This window comes from Danio rerio, chromosome 4, assembly GCF_052040795.2.
Source record: "Danio rerio strain M-AB ecotype USA chromosome 4, GRCz13ab, whole genome shotgun sequence".
Classification (NCBI taxonomy): Eukaryota; Metazoa; Chordata; class Actinopteri; order Cypriniformes; family Danionidae; genus Danio; species Danio rerio.
The window spans coordinates 26,726,063-26,743,443 of record NC_141024.2 but is presented as its reverse complement, the minus strand read 5'-3'; the positions used below and the strand labels follow the sequence as shown (position 1 = coordinate 26,743,443).

The 17,381-nt window shown below is 37.4% G+C and overlaps 1 protein-coding gene and 1 long non-coding RNA gene across 7 annotated transcripts in view; one reads left to right on the top strand and one right to left on the bottom strand.

The window, feature by feature from the left end:
- The window catches only part of LOC147844739 (uncharacterized), a 120,607-nt gene that overhangs the window by 16,467 nt on the left and 86,759 nt on the right, over window positions 1-17,381 (top strand). For all 6 annotated transcript variants that reach the window (XR_015483235.2, XR_015942438.1, XR_015483236.2 and 3 more), the window contains exons 3-4: window positions 2,792-2,881; window positions 4,169-4,275. Coding sequence is in view for 1 of the 6 variants with exons in the window: in XM_087248301.2 (XP_087104427.2) it covers window positions 2,792-2,881; window positions 4,169-4,275 (197 nt within the window). In the remaining 5 variants the exon portion in view is untranslated. The remainder of the gene's footprint in view (window positions 1-2,791; window positions 2,882-4,168; window positions 4,276-17,381) is intronic.
- The window catches only part of LOC148679954 (uncharacterized), a 113,241-nt gene that overhangs the window by 34,300 nt on the left and 61,560 nt on the right, over window positions 1-17,381 (bottom strand). The window lies entirely within an intron of this gene.

Sequence of the window (17,381 nt, the reverse complement as noted above, 5' to 3'; positions counted from 1 at the left end):
AGTAAACATTTATTTTCATGCACAAACCTTTGTGTTCGCTATGAAAGAAAAAAACATATCACATGCTTGTTTTATTAATAATAACTGTAAAATGCGATATGATCATTTAAATGATGTGTGCGCCGGCTTCACTTTAACTTCGGAGTGCAGCTTATGACTTGCGTCACTCTGAGAAAAAAACACACATATGCAAATTATTCTTTCAAGTCGGCTCTCAAACGATCGCTCTGTGCAACAAACTGAATGGTATTTACAACTTTATTACCTGTTTTTCACAGCCTATGCAGGTTCTGTTCAATAAAGAAGGCGTCATTGGCGTACACGCGCACGTTCTCGGAAGTTAACAAACAGCTCGCAGTCAGCTCACCTGTGATTTTGCGACCACGATTTCATCATTACATTTAGACAAATGCGACGCGGCCCAATGCAGCCTGGCTGTTCAGACTCGCACTGACACAAAGAGTCATGGTCTTTTAATGACAGCAGTACCTAGCAAGTAGGGATGCTCAAAATAATCGATTAACCATTAACCAAAAGGGTGCGTTTGTAACCGATTAATGCTATCAGCTAAACGATTAAAAATATTATTTTATATATTTTTTGTTCGGCTGCTTAAGGGCAGATTGAATGCGCCTTTGCGTTAAAAGGGGCATCTTTTGCACGCGGCTCATCTCAGAGCAGTAGTTTGTGTTGTCAAGACAACTACAGAGAAGTTTTGAAGAGCTTGGTTTCTGCTACATTCATTCTTCCATGGCGAGGATTAAAATGCATCCCTTCACGGCTACATTAACCTTTCAAAACATTCAGTCATTGTTGTTGTTTTCACTTAAATTAGAAATTTAGATTAAAACGAAAACACTGACTGAATCCTTTTAAAGAACCAGCATTGGCTATTTCTAATCATGTTTTTTTTTTTTTTTTTTCCAAATAAAAACAGCAAGTCAATCGCTCCACGGAAAATATGCATTAATTGCTCCACTGAAATTGTTAATCACAAATCTATGTTAACATTTTAACAGAAGTCATTATTTACTTTTAGCCTATATGCTACTATAGTATATAATAGTTTTGTTTTTTTTACATATAGTATTGCATTAGCTTAATTTGCATAGATGATTTATAGGTGCAAGGTTTTGGTGCGAATTTTTAAAATGCATCTTTTAACTTTAATTTTCCAAATGGAAAAAAAGTTGGTTTGTTGGTTGTATATGCTATATGCTTCTTTATATAGCGCATTCCCCAGCCTTATAGGCTACACACGTTCCTCTTGTTTGTTGTTATGAAACCCTGACATGTAGACAAATTCACAGCAGGTTTTTAGAATAGTTCTCTGTAAACTAGCCTACAAATTATGACTTCAATTAAAAATTATTTTTAGAATCTATTCGATTTGAATTTCATACTTGTATGTGTTCTGTTGTCCATGCAGGCTTAAATGCCATTAATTAGTTTTGTAAGTAATATTTTAAATATTTTGTAAGTTATTTCATCAGGAACAGATTATTCCATTTCATAATCAATTATCAAAGTACAACTTAATATAATTCTTATAAAAAAACTGTACTGAAATAAAAATAACTAGTTAATAGACTATTAATAAACTGTTAGTTAATAGTTTATAGATGACTTGTTAAATAATAGTTAATAGTAGGGCTGTGCAATTAATCGAAAATCCGATTTCGATTTTGGCTTTTAACGATTATGAAAAACCATTAATCGAGATAAACGATTATTTAGCTGTTAGTAAATTACTTACAAAAGACTTAAGTATCAGTTAATAGTTGATATATGTTATTGGGTCATTGTTCTAAAGTTGCATCTATTCTTCATTTATTAACTGTTAGTAAATGAAGAATAGTTGCAACTTTAGAGTAATGCCCCAATAACATACATAAGCTAATAACTAACACTTAACTAATATATTAACTCACACTTTACAGATTAGTCTTTTATAGTTTGTTAATCATCTACTAATACCAGTAAAACTTTGTAGAACAGCAAATGGATGGAACAAGTTCAAGCTACAGAAATTACAAAATAATATCGGGGAATCGTACAGAGGAGATACTAGTTGACCATCTCAGAGTTATTAAATGGCATGAGTGACTTGCCCGTAAGCATCGCAAGGGTTGTTAGGAAGGATAATCCATGACATAACTATGATTTATGGATATGTACCTCAGAAATTCTGTTTATTTAGTGTTTAGGACAAAAAGTGCCCAAACCCAAACTCTAAAAATATATAAAATAATATTTTTTAATCGTTTAACTGATACCATTAATTGGTTATAAACGCACCCTTTCAGTTAATGGTTAATCGATTATTTTGAGCATTTTTGAGTGATATTTTGAGTGATTATTCATATTAACCCTCATTTGTGTAATAAACTAACAAGTTGAGAAACAAAAAACACGTGAAAGAGAAACCATATCAGAGCCGCATATTCTTAAAGTGTTTTGAGCATCCCTAGTCGCAAACTTTGCGCCAACAGGACTTCGTAAAAGACTTCATCATCCAAGCATCCCAGAAACTTGTACAAGTGCCAAAAACTGGTATTGAGTCGTACGTTAAAACTGTGCCCCTTTCAAAATGGTGTTTTTTAAATCTTGGTGGTCCTTAATAGTTGTGTGCAACTGAGCGAGAGTTGCCATTCTTTTATATAAACTTTTCATTTCCTTGCTTTCTTTTCTGCCTTTTGTCGTTATGTTTTGTACGTTTGTTTGTTATATGTTAGACTAGTCAATAAATCATGCTATAACCACATTGGATTGTCTTTGTTTTGCTCCACAGAAAAGGTCAATTTAACGATGGAGCCTTGCTACAAGCTTTACTTGAACAAGTTTCCTAAAACTTCTAAACTATTCATCTACTTCACAAGAGGTAGGTATAATTCTCTTTCCAAATAAATAAATAATTACAGAGTCCACTCAGACAAGCGGGTGAAGTCATTGCTATATATATATTGTTAAATTAACTATAAGTTAATTCTGAGCAGAGATGTATACTAACGAAGTAGAATTACTTCACTACTGAACTTAATTACTAAAAGGCTGTATCTTTTAGGCTTGGGCGATATCCAAATTTTGATACCGTCAAACCTTCTCCCTATTTTACCCCAGTATCCGGAATTACCGTACATAATAAAAAAAGAATTATGACGTAAGGCTCAGACAGCATCACCAAACTGTTGGCTTATGCCTAAATCATTCAGAAACTGAATGCCGTATATGTGACCTTAGGTTCAGGGTCACCTGTTTGTCTTATTGGTATTAGAGATCTGTGTGGGACACACACACAGAGTGCGAGAGGGACTCTCTCTCTCTCTCTCTCTCTCTCTCTCACACACAAACACACAAACAGAAAGAGAGAGACGGGCGGCACCATTCTCTCTCTCTCTCTCTCTCTCTCTCTCTTTCTCTGTGTATGTGTGTTTCCGAATAAAGTGCACGCCCGCATCCACGTGAATTCTGTGTTTGTGTGTGTGTGTGAGAGAAAGAGAGAGAGAGCACCAAGTGACACACAGACAGCATGCTCTCTCATTTATACACACCCACACACACACTGCAGGTCACTTGGTGCGCGACTCGCAATCTTACATCACCTCTCTCTCTCCTCCACACTGTCCTGTGATGACAATCACGCATACGCATTTTTAGGCATTAAATAAATAATATTTTTTATTTAATACTTGTCTCCTATTTAAGTGCATTGTTTTTATGACAGTATAACGGTATTGAAACTGACACCGTTGCAAGTTTTAGATCCAGCTGTATACCATTTTACAGTATTACCGCCCAAGCCTAGTATCTGTAATTTACTGGAGTATTGTTTTTTTACTCCTACTTCCACTTTTACTTCAGTACATATGTTCGATGAGTTTCATACTTTTACTCCGATAGATTTTTTATGTGCTGCATCATTACTCGTTACTAGTGGTGTCAAAATTATTCATATCGGTTCAGTAAGAGATCATAACCAGTTATTACCTACTGACGTCATATATCTGCTGTGCGCGATGTCGCAGTACAATGCTATGATGAAGGAGGCGAGGGCGAGTAAAGCTCTTACTACAATGAAGGCGGCACAGCACACGAGCTGCTATTTCACTACTAGGGAGAAATGCTGTAAAAATCCACCTCTGCCTCTCTCTCTCTCTCTCTCTCTCAGGCTTCCGGTTTCCGTTTGCGTGTGAGTGTGCATGGAGAGCTAGCGTCTCTTTTTTTTTGGTACACGGTTGTGGGATTTCTGTCTTTCTATCTACACGAATGAAAAAGGTAGGACATCATTTATTGATTGTTTGTTTCTACATACGGTAGGAATTTAGTCCAGTATCGATTAAAAATCTTGCGGCAAATGGCGTCCGTAGTGACGCCGCCGCTGTCCATTGGACACGGGGTTCGGTTTATTACGGAGGCCTGGGTTACAATGGAAGGGGCTTTGCTTGCGGTAGGTGAACAGGTTGGTTATGATAACATAGCTTATGCATCCAGAATGAATAAAGCTACTGTTGCTTTTTTGAAAGAAGAGGCTTTTGTCTATACCCTGATTGAGAATGGGGTGTTCATCAACAATATATTTGTTCAAGTATCACCGCTATCGGTGCCCTCAACTAGAGTGATTATTTCAGGAGTTCCACCGTTTATTTCAAATGAATTGATTGAACAAGAACTACGTAGGTTTGGTAAACTTGCAAGTGGTTTTAAAACAGTGACTCTAGGATGTTAAGATGCTCGTTTGAAACATGTAATCTCGCTAAGAAGGCAAGTATTCATGTTTTTGGATTCTCCGACTCATTCATTTGATGTTTCTTTCAAGATTAAGCACGGAGGTGGTTATTATACGTTGTATGCCAGCTCGGGGACTATAAAGTGCTTTGAATGCGGAGATGTGGGGCATAAACAGATTTTTTGTCCTCATCGGGAACAAGTAGAGCGTGTGGAGAGATCTGAGGACAGGCATCTAACATGGATAAGGAGATGGAAGTTCACAACGCTAACAGAGAAAATGTTGATGGTGAACATTCAGTGCAGATGGCTTTAGTGGATGATAAGGTGAGCACAAAAAGTGATGAAGATAAAAGAGAGAGAAGGAATGCTAGTGATGATGCAGGTGAAATTGTGCCAGACGTGCAGGAGACTGTGATCGATAACGAAAGGAAGGATGTAGAAACAATGCCAATCGATATTCGAAATAATGCAGAGAGTGATGTGGATGAATTAGATTAGATTGAGTCAGGTGGAGAAGGGTTTGATGGGGTGGGTAGGAAGAGAGATCTTAATTCATTAGAGGAAATTGATAATTTTCTTGATGAAATTTTTGGACAATCTGTGAAGGTGTAAGACTACTTTGATGACATAAAAAAATTCATTAGGTCGGTTGCGTTTTAACAAAAAACAGTCAGTCTTGATTTGTTAGATGACAAGAAACGATTTAGATTGACAAAACATGTTACAAATCTAAACAAAGTCTCAAATTTAAACAACTCAAAGAGGCGAAAAAGCCCTTGCAAAATATAAGTGATGTCTGTCTTTAGCATGTCACATGGTTTGGTATCTTTTTGTTTCTGTCTGTTCCTTTCTCTCATAATATTTATGGGTAGTTTGAGAATTGGTTCTTTGAATATTAATGGGGGGAGGAATAAACAGAAAAGAGAAATGGTAAAGCAAATAGTTAATATTAATAAACTTGATGTAATATTTTTGCAAGAGACACAAAGTACTGTGAAAGATGAAGTTGAATGGGGTATAAATTGGGGTGGTCCAGTTTTTTTTAAGTCATGGGAGTAATGTTAGTGGAGGTGTGGCTGTACTTTTCTCTGGAAGTTTGAAAGTAAAAATTTTAAATTGTCTTACAATTATTAATGGTCGGGGTTTAATGGTTAATGCTGAAATAGAAGGTTTAAGTTATTTGTTTATTAATGTTTACTCACCTAATATTGGGACTGAAAGAGTGGATTTTTTAAAAAATATTACAGAAAGTTTAGAACAAAGTGCTTGTGATTACAGGATTTTAGGTGGAGACTGGAATTGTACTGTTGATTTTAATAACGATAGACTTGGTGAAGAGCCTCATTTACAATCCAGTAAAAGCTTAAAAAATGTTTTTTTCAGTTTGATCTAGAAGATGCATGGAGAATTAAATTTCCAAAAGACAAGCAGTATACATGGGTGAAAGTAGTGAATGGGAGGGTGAGTGCAGCTAGGCTAGACAGATTTGTGTCACAAGGGCTTAAACCTAAATTAATAGATAGCTCTTTTAGACCAGTGGGTTTCACAGATCATCATCCTATTACTGTGACTTTTCTATTAAAGCAAGAAGTTAACGGATCTCAGTGGCATTTCAATAACAAACTACTTAAAGATGATTTTTTTGATGAAAGTTTTAAGTTTTCTGGGATAAATGGAAAGAAAAAAAGAGTGTTTTTTAATCTTTAAATCAGTGGTGGGAAATTGGGAAAGCTCAAATTATAGTTTTTTGCCAACAGTATACATCTTTTTCATCAGTTATGTTGAAACAAGCTATATAATAAGTTGAATTGAAAATAATAAGAATTGAAAATAAGTTTTTAAATGATAAAGAGACTGGGCACAATTAGGGATGCACCGATATGGATTTTTTGGCCGATACCGATAACCGATAATTCTTCAGACTTGGAGGCCGATAGCCGATATGTATAGGCCGATATTTATAGATATTTCAAAATGATATATTTTTATACAGCAAACTTCATAAAAGATTGAACTGTTCTTATGAACTAAATAGTCTATACTCAAAGCAAAAAAGCTTTAACTTCAAAATTGCAAGGTGATCATAGACCTATATTCAAGATTTCACATAAATCAGCATGCAAAAAATACATTACTTCCTTTTCTTCATAGCAAATTAACATGCAACTTGACTGTTGCATAAAATTAATAAGGGTGAATAACAAAATAGGATTTAATCAACAAGCAAATTAAATATATTTAAATAAGATGAAAATAAAAGCACTAAGGACTGAAACCAGCTCAAATGTTCTTGAATAAAACGTGTTACAGTGATGTACACATATACAAATACGTCATGTCTGAAAAAGCCTTTTTAGAGGTGTTTTGACAGTTCAGAGCCACCGTACAAGCGAACAGCTAAATATATATAGTACGTTTAGAAAATGCGGCACAGATTCATCCTATTTGGCGTTTTAGATTCTTTTGAACATGTAGCTGCTGCTTGTCAATCAGACAGCGCTTCTGCGCTCGTTCTTGCTGTCAATTGTGGGGGAATTGATCGATGAAAAGTTTATGTTAAACCGCTGAGTTTTACTCAACTGTAGAGGCAGAGTTGCCATCAGAGTCAGATTTTCATACAAAACCTGCATTGAGCTTACTTTATGGCAAACACAGCTGAATATAAAGACAGAATGACAACATGACAAGCAACGCGTTGATAATAACAAATAATCAGATTACAAACAACTGTTATGTTTACACGTGTTGTAAAATGTGCGGGTCCAGCTGCAGTTTGGGTGTGTGTGTGAAGCGAAGAGGGAGAGGGAGAGAGAGAGGATCGGTTTTTGGGCAATGAGACTATTTTAGGTGACTGATATGTTGTACCACACGAAAAGTAATAAATATTTTGGACCAAGTTACATAGTTGACTTTTATAAACATTTTTGGCAATACATCGGACCTGAACTATGAGGTTTTAAGGAATTCATATGAAGAAAATATACTACCTTCGTCATGCAGAAAAGCTGTTTTGACATTGTTGCCTAAAAAAGGAGATCTAACTGAACTAAGGAATTGGAGACCTGTTGCTCTACTATGTATAGACTATAAAGTGCTTTCAAGAGCCTTATCTAATAGGTTAAAACCTTTTATAGGTTGAATTGTACATATGGACCAAACCTATTGTATCGCTGATCGGACTATAACGGACAGTTTGTTTTTAATAAGAGATGTGATGGATGTATGTAAAGAGTATAATCAAAGAGTTGGAATTTTATCATCAGATCAGAAGAAAGCCTTTGACAGAAAAGATCATGATTTTTTGTTTTCTGTTCTTAAGGCTTTCGGTTTTTTGAGAAAAGTATATAAAATGGCTGAGTCTTCCTTATAATAATGCTTCCTGTATGATTAGGATAGGAGGAGGTATTAGTCATCCTGTAACAATAAGAAGGGGAATAAGACAAGGCTGTCCTATTTCTGGACAACTTTATTCTTTATGTATTGAACCTCTTTTATGTCATTTAAGAAAGCATTTAGCTGGTTTTAGTTTAACACCTTTTAATATTGAATCACCTTTAGTTGTTTCTGCTTATGCTGACGACATTAATATATTCATCACAAGTGACAATGATATACTTGAAACTGTAAAAGTTTTAAATGTGTATGAAAAGGCTTCTTCATCAAAAGTCAATTGGGATAAAAGTGAAACTTTAATAATGGGTCAATGGAGAGAGTAAAACATTTCTAAATTACCAAGTGGTTTGAAGTGGCGGAAGTTGATTTATCTTCTAGATTAGCAGCTTTTAGATTAAAAACTGCACAAAGATTTTTATATGGAAATAGTTTGAGATGGCATGAAACCGCAAAATTGCTTTTACAGAAGGCAGGGAAGTTGGGGTATGATAAACAACTTTTTCTGCAGGCTTGGCAAGTTTTAAAATTGTCAAGAGATCCTAACACCTTTTTAGGAACGTGGATCTTTGAGGAGCTACTTTTTTTATAATGATTTTTTGAGTGCAAAATCTTTAAATTGTGCTAGTATTCATGTGGCATTAAGAGAGGCAGGCTGTACAAAGTTGGGCCATTTATTAAAAGCTATACAGACTTCTATTAACGCTCTGAGTCAATTGGTAAAAATACCATCAGAAAGATTAATAAAAAGAATTGTTGTAGAAGTGTATGAAGCTTTGCCAAACTTAATAAGGGATTTCATTAAGGATAATGATCTGATTAATCAGTGGGAAGATGGATGTGAATATGTTTTTCCTGGTTTAGATATATCAGAGACTGTGAAAGATTGGACTTTATCAGAAAATGATTTTCTATTTTATGGGGACGTGTATTTTGTTTCTTTTGAAGAGTTGGACAAGAAAGAAGCATACATGATATGTGTAAAAGCAATCCATAGTAAATACTTTAAGGGAATGAAGGAATCAAAATGGTATGGTCTTTTTGGTCCGGAAAATTCAGTAAAAGGAAGATGGAGATCATTGTATAAATTGCCAATTGATAAACGGGCGGGGGATCTTCAGTGGAGAATAATTCACGGGGCTATAGCAACCAATAAACATGTTGCACATATTAACTCATGAAACAAAATGTCTTTTTTGTACTCAGACCAAAACATTGATATTTTTGTTCTGTGGGTGTGATAGATTGAAAGTGTCATTCGATCTATTGGATCTTTGGGCTATGAAATGGGGAGATTGTTTTTCATTTCCTTTGTTCATTTTTGGGCAAAAATATTCTGTTAAGAAAAAACAAAAACATGTCTTGTTAAATTTTGTTTTTGGAGTGGCTAAACTTTTTAAAAGTTTTTTTGGGAATGTTAGAAGCTCGATTAAAAATTGAGTATGCATTTTACAAATTAACAAATAATTTAAAGTCTTTTCTGGATAAATGGTCTGTTGAAAGTGTCTTGTGTATTGTTGATAGTGATGTAGAGTTGGTTTTATCTTTTTAAGTTTTTAAATACTGTTAAAACATTGATGTTGTTGAAAAAGTGATAACAATTTTTTTGAATAAACGTAAGTTATCAATCAATCTCTCTCTATCTATCTCTCACTCTGGACATTTGACTCGCTGACCTGTTTGTGAGGTAACTTTTTCTGTTCTCTTGGCTGTTAAAGCAATACTTGTGAATCAAGACACAAGCGTGCCTGTGGAATATGTAATCTCCACTGTGTCTATTACGGATTACCTGTGATAACAGTGTATCATGCGCATACAGACTGTAACCGCAGCTGTTCTTCCCACCATCGGTGAACAGCGCTTTCATTTCTAAAGCCGACCGCAGCCCTTTTTGTTGAGCAGGTGAAGACAATAGCCAATCATAGGGATGTAAGACCTTGCCTGTATGCGCTCAAAAAGCAAGCGGGATGATATTTTTATTAGTTTATCAGCTATAAATGCTCGTGCTGTATTCTGTGCATGTGTTGGAGTTTTGTTTGATACTTTCAGAAAGAGTGTTTTCTTTAAGCAGGTCAAATTAAGGGTACAGTTTAAATATCTTTCTGCTGTATTAAAGAACAAAATTGTATTACAAATAATATATAAATATAAATATATTTATAGATTTTAATTGAAAAATTTTCTTGTGCAGTGAAGAAAAAATCTAATTATGTATGGAAAGCATCGTCAATGCACCGAGATATCGAATTGAACCAAATCAATGGCATGATAATCGTTACCGAACCAAACCGTGAAACCAGTGTATATTCACACCCCTACTCGTTACAAGTATAGACCTTTGTCTTGGCTGCTGCCTGAAGGGCACCATAGTGACCAGTGTCTTCCGGTAGAATGTTTTGAACTTCCACGTACAACGTTTACAACCGGTAATTTGCGATTCGAAAATGGGTTTCAATAGCGTTTTGAGTAGATGACACAGTTTTTGTGACACACAACCTTGAAAAGGTGTGTTAAAGCTGTTATAATCTGTCAGCTCTGTTATTCAAGCGCGAGAGAAAAACTGTATCGTAAGCCATGTTTCTTTTCGTTCTGCTTCGTCACGTGCCTCCAAAAAAGATATTTAAAATAAACAAAACAATATGCTATCTTGACTGCTTTCTTTATTAACTACATCACACAATACTCGTACTTTTACTTTCAGTACTTGAGTAGTAAACTTTGAAATAAACTACTTGCAATACTTGAGCACAAAAAGTGTTGATACTTCCACTTAAGTATGGTGCTTAAAGAGCACTTCAACTTCTACTCAAGTCACTTTTTTGATCGCCCACTTGTACTTTTACTTTAGTCTGAGTCTCTAGTACTTTATACATCTCTGATTCTGAGTGTTCATAATTAATAATAAGTTGTTATTATTGATCATTAGGATTCACAAACTGAGCTAATTTTGCCACGGATTATGGTGGAGAATGCGGGCGGTCATTTTAAACGTTTTCTGTGAAGCAAATTTTTTCAGTCCATTGTGATTCTATTGTGCGCACCAGAGTGACCAAAAGTGTGAGCAGCTGTCTTTCCACAGCTGGAAGGACGCACGTCTTTCAGCCATTCACTAGCACACAGATGACTACTGTAAGCGTAACTATTAAACTGCAGTTCACTGTATTTAAAATCGTTTTTGCAAAAACGCATGTCATGCAAATGATTTAAATATCATTACGCCGCTCAGAACATGCGATTTCCCTCAGTGCTAGGCGCTGCCTGTTTCTCATATTTCTAGACTATATTCTCCCATGGTTTGAAACCTAGATTAGCTACCTAACATTTGAACCTTTTTGTTCGCCGCAGAGCTAAATGATTTTAGAACTGCTGGCCGGTTTCTAACTTAATGTATTTTACCGTCTGTGAAGTGAGCCGTGTTCAGTTCATGAATGAAAGTCCTTTTTGTAAATTAAATTCGCTCCCTGAGCGCTCATTGGCTCATCACACACGTGTCTCGTGCGCTGTGCATCCTGTACTGTTTTCTACCCATTTAGAATTTTAAAATTCTTTATACCAGTTTCAATTTTCTCTTTTACTCCTTATTCCATCATAAGATGATATAAGCTTCATAAGCCACCAGATACTAAGCATATTAATAGTTTTACTTAGATTGGTTGGCCCAAATTAGTAGATTTTACTAGTACTGCCTTTGTCTTCGACTTTTATAGCCTTGAGTTTGTGTGGTTAATGGTACAGGTTGTTGTCCATTTTGCAAATCAAAAGATTGGGTTCATCTGTCTGACATAACTGACCCCTGCTGGAGGACACTTCAGATACCTTGGCCTTGTAACTCAGCTTGCAAACCGCAGTGAGGCATCAGCAACATCGTACTCCAAGTAGGATCAACCGTGTCAACTGGCATTCGGTCAATCTTGGTTAATTACCCTGTCATGATTCCACACGTGTGCTACCTGAGTGAGATTGGCAACTTCACTTTATAGGCCAGTGTTTTCCCCTAGGTTTACAGTTTTGGGGGTTGGGTGGGGGGGGGTTTCGGCATGGCGTGGTGCGACGTATCTGTTCAGACTGACACTGACACAAAGAGTGAGGGCGTTAATTTGGTTCTTTTAACGACAGCAGTAAAAAAAAAACAATTATTTGAAGTGTACAGCTGTACAAGCTAAAATTTTAAATTTATTTTTATATCTTTTTTTATCCACAAAGTGTGCAGCTTTTGTCACTGCAGTGTATCTCGGGCTTAATTACTTAGACAAAATAAAGTATACTTTTATACTTGACCTTTACTTAAGTTTGCTTCTATTTCCTAAGGGTGTATATACTGACTTAACAAGATCAGTCTTGTGCAGCCAGGGGGAGTATTGCTGCTCTGACAGCCAAGTTGGGACAAAGCTAGGGATGCTCCGATCAGGATTTTTGCAGCTGATATCGAGTACCGATTTGTTGTCATGGTGATCGGCTTATACTGATCACAGATTCTAATGCTTCAAGCTTTATAATGCATTGAGCACATCTTCCTCTAAGTATGAACCTTAAGAGAATATCTAGCCTTACCTAAGGCCCCGTTTACCGTGGCAGTTAAATGTGACCCAATTCCGATTTTTTGCTCATATGTGACACGGATCGGTTCTGTTGTATGAACGTGCAAAGACGAATAAAATGCATGCATTCGGATATTCAGAAATCGGTTTCAGGCCTCCTTCATATGTGGAAATAAATCAGATATAGATCGGACATGTGACAATGCGACTGTCATGTAAACAGGCAGATTGAATTTATTGAGGCGTTCCGTTCTGTCCATCATTAAACTTTCGACAACGTGGTGCTTCTCCACGGTTTAATGACAGAAGGAAGAGCGTGTGTGGAGATGCCGACGCGGTAAACAACATCAGAGGAAACACAGAGGAGGGAAGTGGTCAGTCGCCACAATTTGCTCCCACCAGACCTGAGATCTCTCTCGTACCCACAAATTCCTCTGAATGGTGGAGGACGTCATAAAGCATATAAACCATAAGCGCATTCTGCGATGACGGCAGCTTTGCCACCACCGCCTCAAAATCATTTTAAAGTTGGCCGAACTTTATGTTGTAACTTTTGCTTTTTGTCGCTATTAATACACGCACTGCGGGCTACACATAGAATAACTTTATTCTCTCCAACACCATTGCGCACACAGGCAAAGGCTACATCATCAACTACACACACACACACACACATCAGGGCCATACCATTACATAAATTGCGTGGGGGTAAATCTGGACTAAACCATTCACTGCTTATACTACACTTCGCATATTTCGCAGAGCTAAAAACAAGACAATTTCTTCCATCGTGGCTAGTGTGGCACAGAAGCTAGAACCCGCCTTTATGCATGCATGACATGTATAGTGTAAACGCATGAGTTGGATATGGGTCACAATTAAAACAATGTGTAAACAGACAGGCAAACAAATCAGATATAGGCAACAAATCGGAATTGGGCATCAAGACCTGACAGTGTAAACGGGGCCGGAGAGAATAAATGAAGGATGCTGCATATAATACCTTAAACACGTCTCTTACAACCATCTTATAACCAGGTGTGAACGTGTCATGGCCAGAAGCAGCTTTGCAAAAAAATAATTCATCCATTAATTTTACTCTGGCTTAGTCCCTTAGATATCAGGAGTCGCCACAGCGGAATGAACCGCCACAGAAAATAATATGACACAGATTCAAAAATTGTTATGAAAAATTACAATGCAATTTGGAAGCACTGCAGTTGACAAAAGAAGAATTCAACATGACTTAACCGAGAACAAGTTTGGAGCGTATGTTTGATGCAAAAAAATTAAAATGCACACCTATGAGTCTAAAACGTCTTTACGAAAAGGAAAGAGGTCTATAAACTACTGTTTATAGCAATGAGTGTATTACAAAAATGTATATAATTAAATATTCATGTAAAAAAAAAAAAGTTTTGTTTATCTAATAGTTCCAGGCAGCTTTTAGTGAACCTGCAATATTGCCAAAACACAACTTTCAGTTGTTATATGTGTAAAAAGGCCTTAATACATGCAGGACCATTCAAATATTTTGCTGTTCACCAACTAATGACAGCAGATCACTCAGAGATAGAGGGGATTTGCACTCGCGATATCTTTACTGCTCTATTCATTTAACCGAAGAATATAAAGTAATGCTTAGAACATTACTGTGCCTCTCGCGAACTGTTGTCTTGCTCATTTACTCTCGTCGCTATGATTTCCGAGTATTATAACTCATTTTGGGGGATCACAGGGCCGGTATAAACTTGAGGGAGATTCGCGGAGCTTCTGGGAGAGGTCTGGTTGGATGAGACGCTATATAGGGGTGACAGCGTCACAGTAGCTCAAAACACTGGAGATACAATGACCGCACTTGCAACAAAGTTTGCATCACTCGCGCAGGTCGCGCTAATAAACTAAACAGAGGTCCCATCGCATCTGTATATATTTTAGCTGGTGCGACCGAGTGCATTATGCTCCCACACATCGGCCCAATCCCATATCTACCTCTTAGCCCTTCCCCTTGCCCCTTCCCCTCGTTTTGCGCATCCACGTCAAGGGGTGGGGGTGTCCCAGTTCTCTTTAGCTTATAGGCGTAGGGCTAAGGGGAAGGAGTGATTAGCCCTTCGAACAAAGATTTTTCAGGACCACACTCCAAACCAAGAGGTACGAAAATTTCCTATAATACACCAGCCACAACGGCAGATAGTTACACCCGGAAGTAAGGAGATCCACAAATTAGTCTTTTTTTTTTTTTGTCATTATCTACAATTTTTACGACAAACAAACACATGTTTAATACATTCATAACGGCGTACGTGTTTTACGGCCTCGCTTAAAACAACCCCGCTAAAATAAAAAACGCTAAATTTGGCGATCTATAGTCCATAATCATACCTCCTGTATAGCAGTCCCACAGTATTCTGTCACTCGATGACACTCGAATACCCTGTCAGAAAAGTCTAATGGCCAGGAATGGGCCTTTTTACGGTGTCTGCTATAATGTTAATGTTGTTTTTGGTGTTATTACATAGATGAATATGGGCACTGTGTTAATTGCGCAGTATTACGATCTTATTGTCACATTAGACCGTTATGAAAACATAATATATGCCTTCAGTGATTTCCTGAAGATAAATACCAATAAGTAACTCGACTAAAATAACTACAGCAGTCGCGATCGTCTAATCTCATTTGAAGCAAGAGATCGCGATGACATTTGATGACGAGTGCAGGTGCTGTCCCAATTCTTAGGGGTAAGTTTTGAAACCCTTCCCCTTTACCCTCGGTATCAAGGGCCAGGGGGAAGGGGTAGGGGTACAAAAATAGAATTGGCATTGGGCCATCATTTGCCTTTGTTTTGGCTGCTGTAGGCTATGCATAATAAACGGAATTGCACGTGCTTCTTGGGTCCTGTCAGACGTGGCGCGCAGTCTCATTCCCATACAGCAGAGAGTGGCTGTGTAGAACTCCACTGTGGGCGATTCAGAGAGCAGAAATATGTGATCGAGCGAACGTGTAGAGACCGGAATCACATGTCGTTGTGTAACTAAGATATTACACACGGCTATTTAGCTTGTTTTTTAAAAGAAGTTGTGATCTGGTGCTATGTATAAAATACAATTACCTTGACTTCAAGGGGGACGGAGAAAGCCGTTGCGGGAGGCGGGGAGCCCCCCTAATTCAATGGTGTGGGAAACACTGTAGGCCTAGAGTGGCACCGGAATCTTCAGGCGAAACCCAATTTTGAATCGTGCCAGGTGGTCGGTGACCTCATTGAGTGTAACGTATTGTGCTAAAGTCCCATACTGTTTGAGAGTTTGCATCTGGTTGCAGTGTGTGCAAGTAACCTGATAGTAACTGCAGTGGGCGTTGGGTGAAGTCTAGCCAGATAGCTCATCATTGCGATTTTCATCTGGATGCCTTTTAACTCACCATCAAAGCTCAAGAAGCATGTAAAGCCTAGTCTGAACCTGAACCACAATAGGACTATAGCCCCTCTATAGAACCTCTGTTCTATTCTTTTTTTAATTAATTCAGTTATTTTCTTTACTTTGACCAGCTCAGAGACCACACTACTGAGAACCACCAAGGTGATCTAAATATTTGATTGAGAACCTTGCGCGTGACTAAAGCCTTGAGGCCATTATGTAGATATCAACTATTATATAGCCACCCTAGTTCAACATCACAATGTCTGGCCTACAGTGGTTTTTAAAAGGACCAACGTCTGGCCTGCACATTTCCCCTAGCTGATGACCCTGTCAGCCTAGTAATTTATATATGTTAGACTAGTCAATAAGTCCGCTATAACCACGTTGGATTGTCTTTGTTTTGCCTCACAGAAAAGGTCAATTTAACGATGGAGCCTTGCTACAAGCTTTACTTGAACAAGTTTCCTAAAACTTCTAAACTATTCATCTACTTCTCAAGAGGTAGTTATAATTTTCTTTTTAAATAAATAAATAATTACAGAGTCCGCTCAGACAAAGTCATTGTTATATTAATTTTGTTAAATTAACTATAAGTTAATTCTGAGCAGAGATGTATACTAACAAAGTAGAACTACTTCACTACTGTACTTAAGTACTAAAAGGCTGTATCTGTACTCTACGGGAGTATTGTTTTTTTTTTTTACTCCTACTTCCACTTTTACTTCAGTACATATGTTCGATGAGTTTCATACTTTTACTCCGATAGATTTTTTATGTGCTGCATCATTACTCGTTACTAGGGGGTGTCAAAATGATTCATATCGGTTCAGTAAGAGATCATAACCGGTTATTACCTACTGACGTCATTTATCTCCTATGTGCGAAGTGGCAGTACAATGTTATGACGAAGGAGGCGAGGGTGAGTTACGCTCTTACTACAATGAAGGCAGCAAAGCACACGAGCCGCTATTTCACTACTAGGGAGAAATGCTGTAAGAATCCACCTCTGCCTCTCTCTCTCTCTCTCTCTCTCTCTCTCACTTTGGACATTTGACCCGCTGACCTGTTTGTGAGGTAACTTTTTCTCTCCTCTTGGCTGTTAAAGCAATACTTGTGGATCAAGACACGAGCGTGCCTGTGGAATATGTAATCTCCACTGTGTCTATTACGGATTACCTGTGGTAACAGTGTATTTTGCGCATACAGACTGTAACCGCAGCTGTTCTTCCCACCATCGGTGAACAGCGCTTTCAATTTCTAAAGCCGACCGCAGCCCTTTTTGTTGAGCAGGTGAAGACAATAGCCA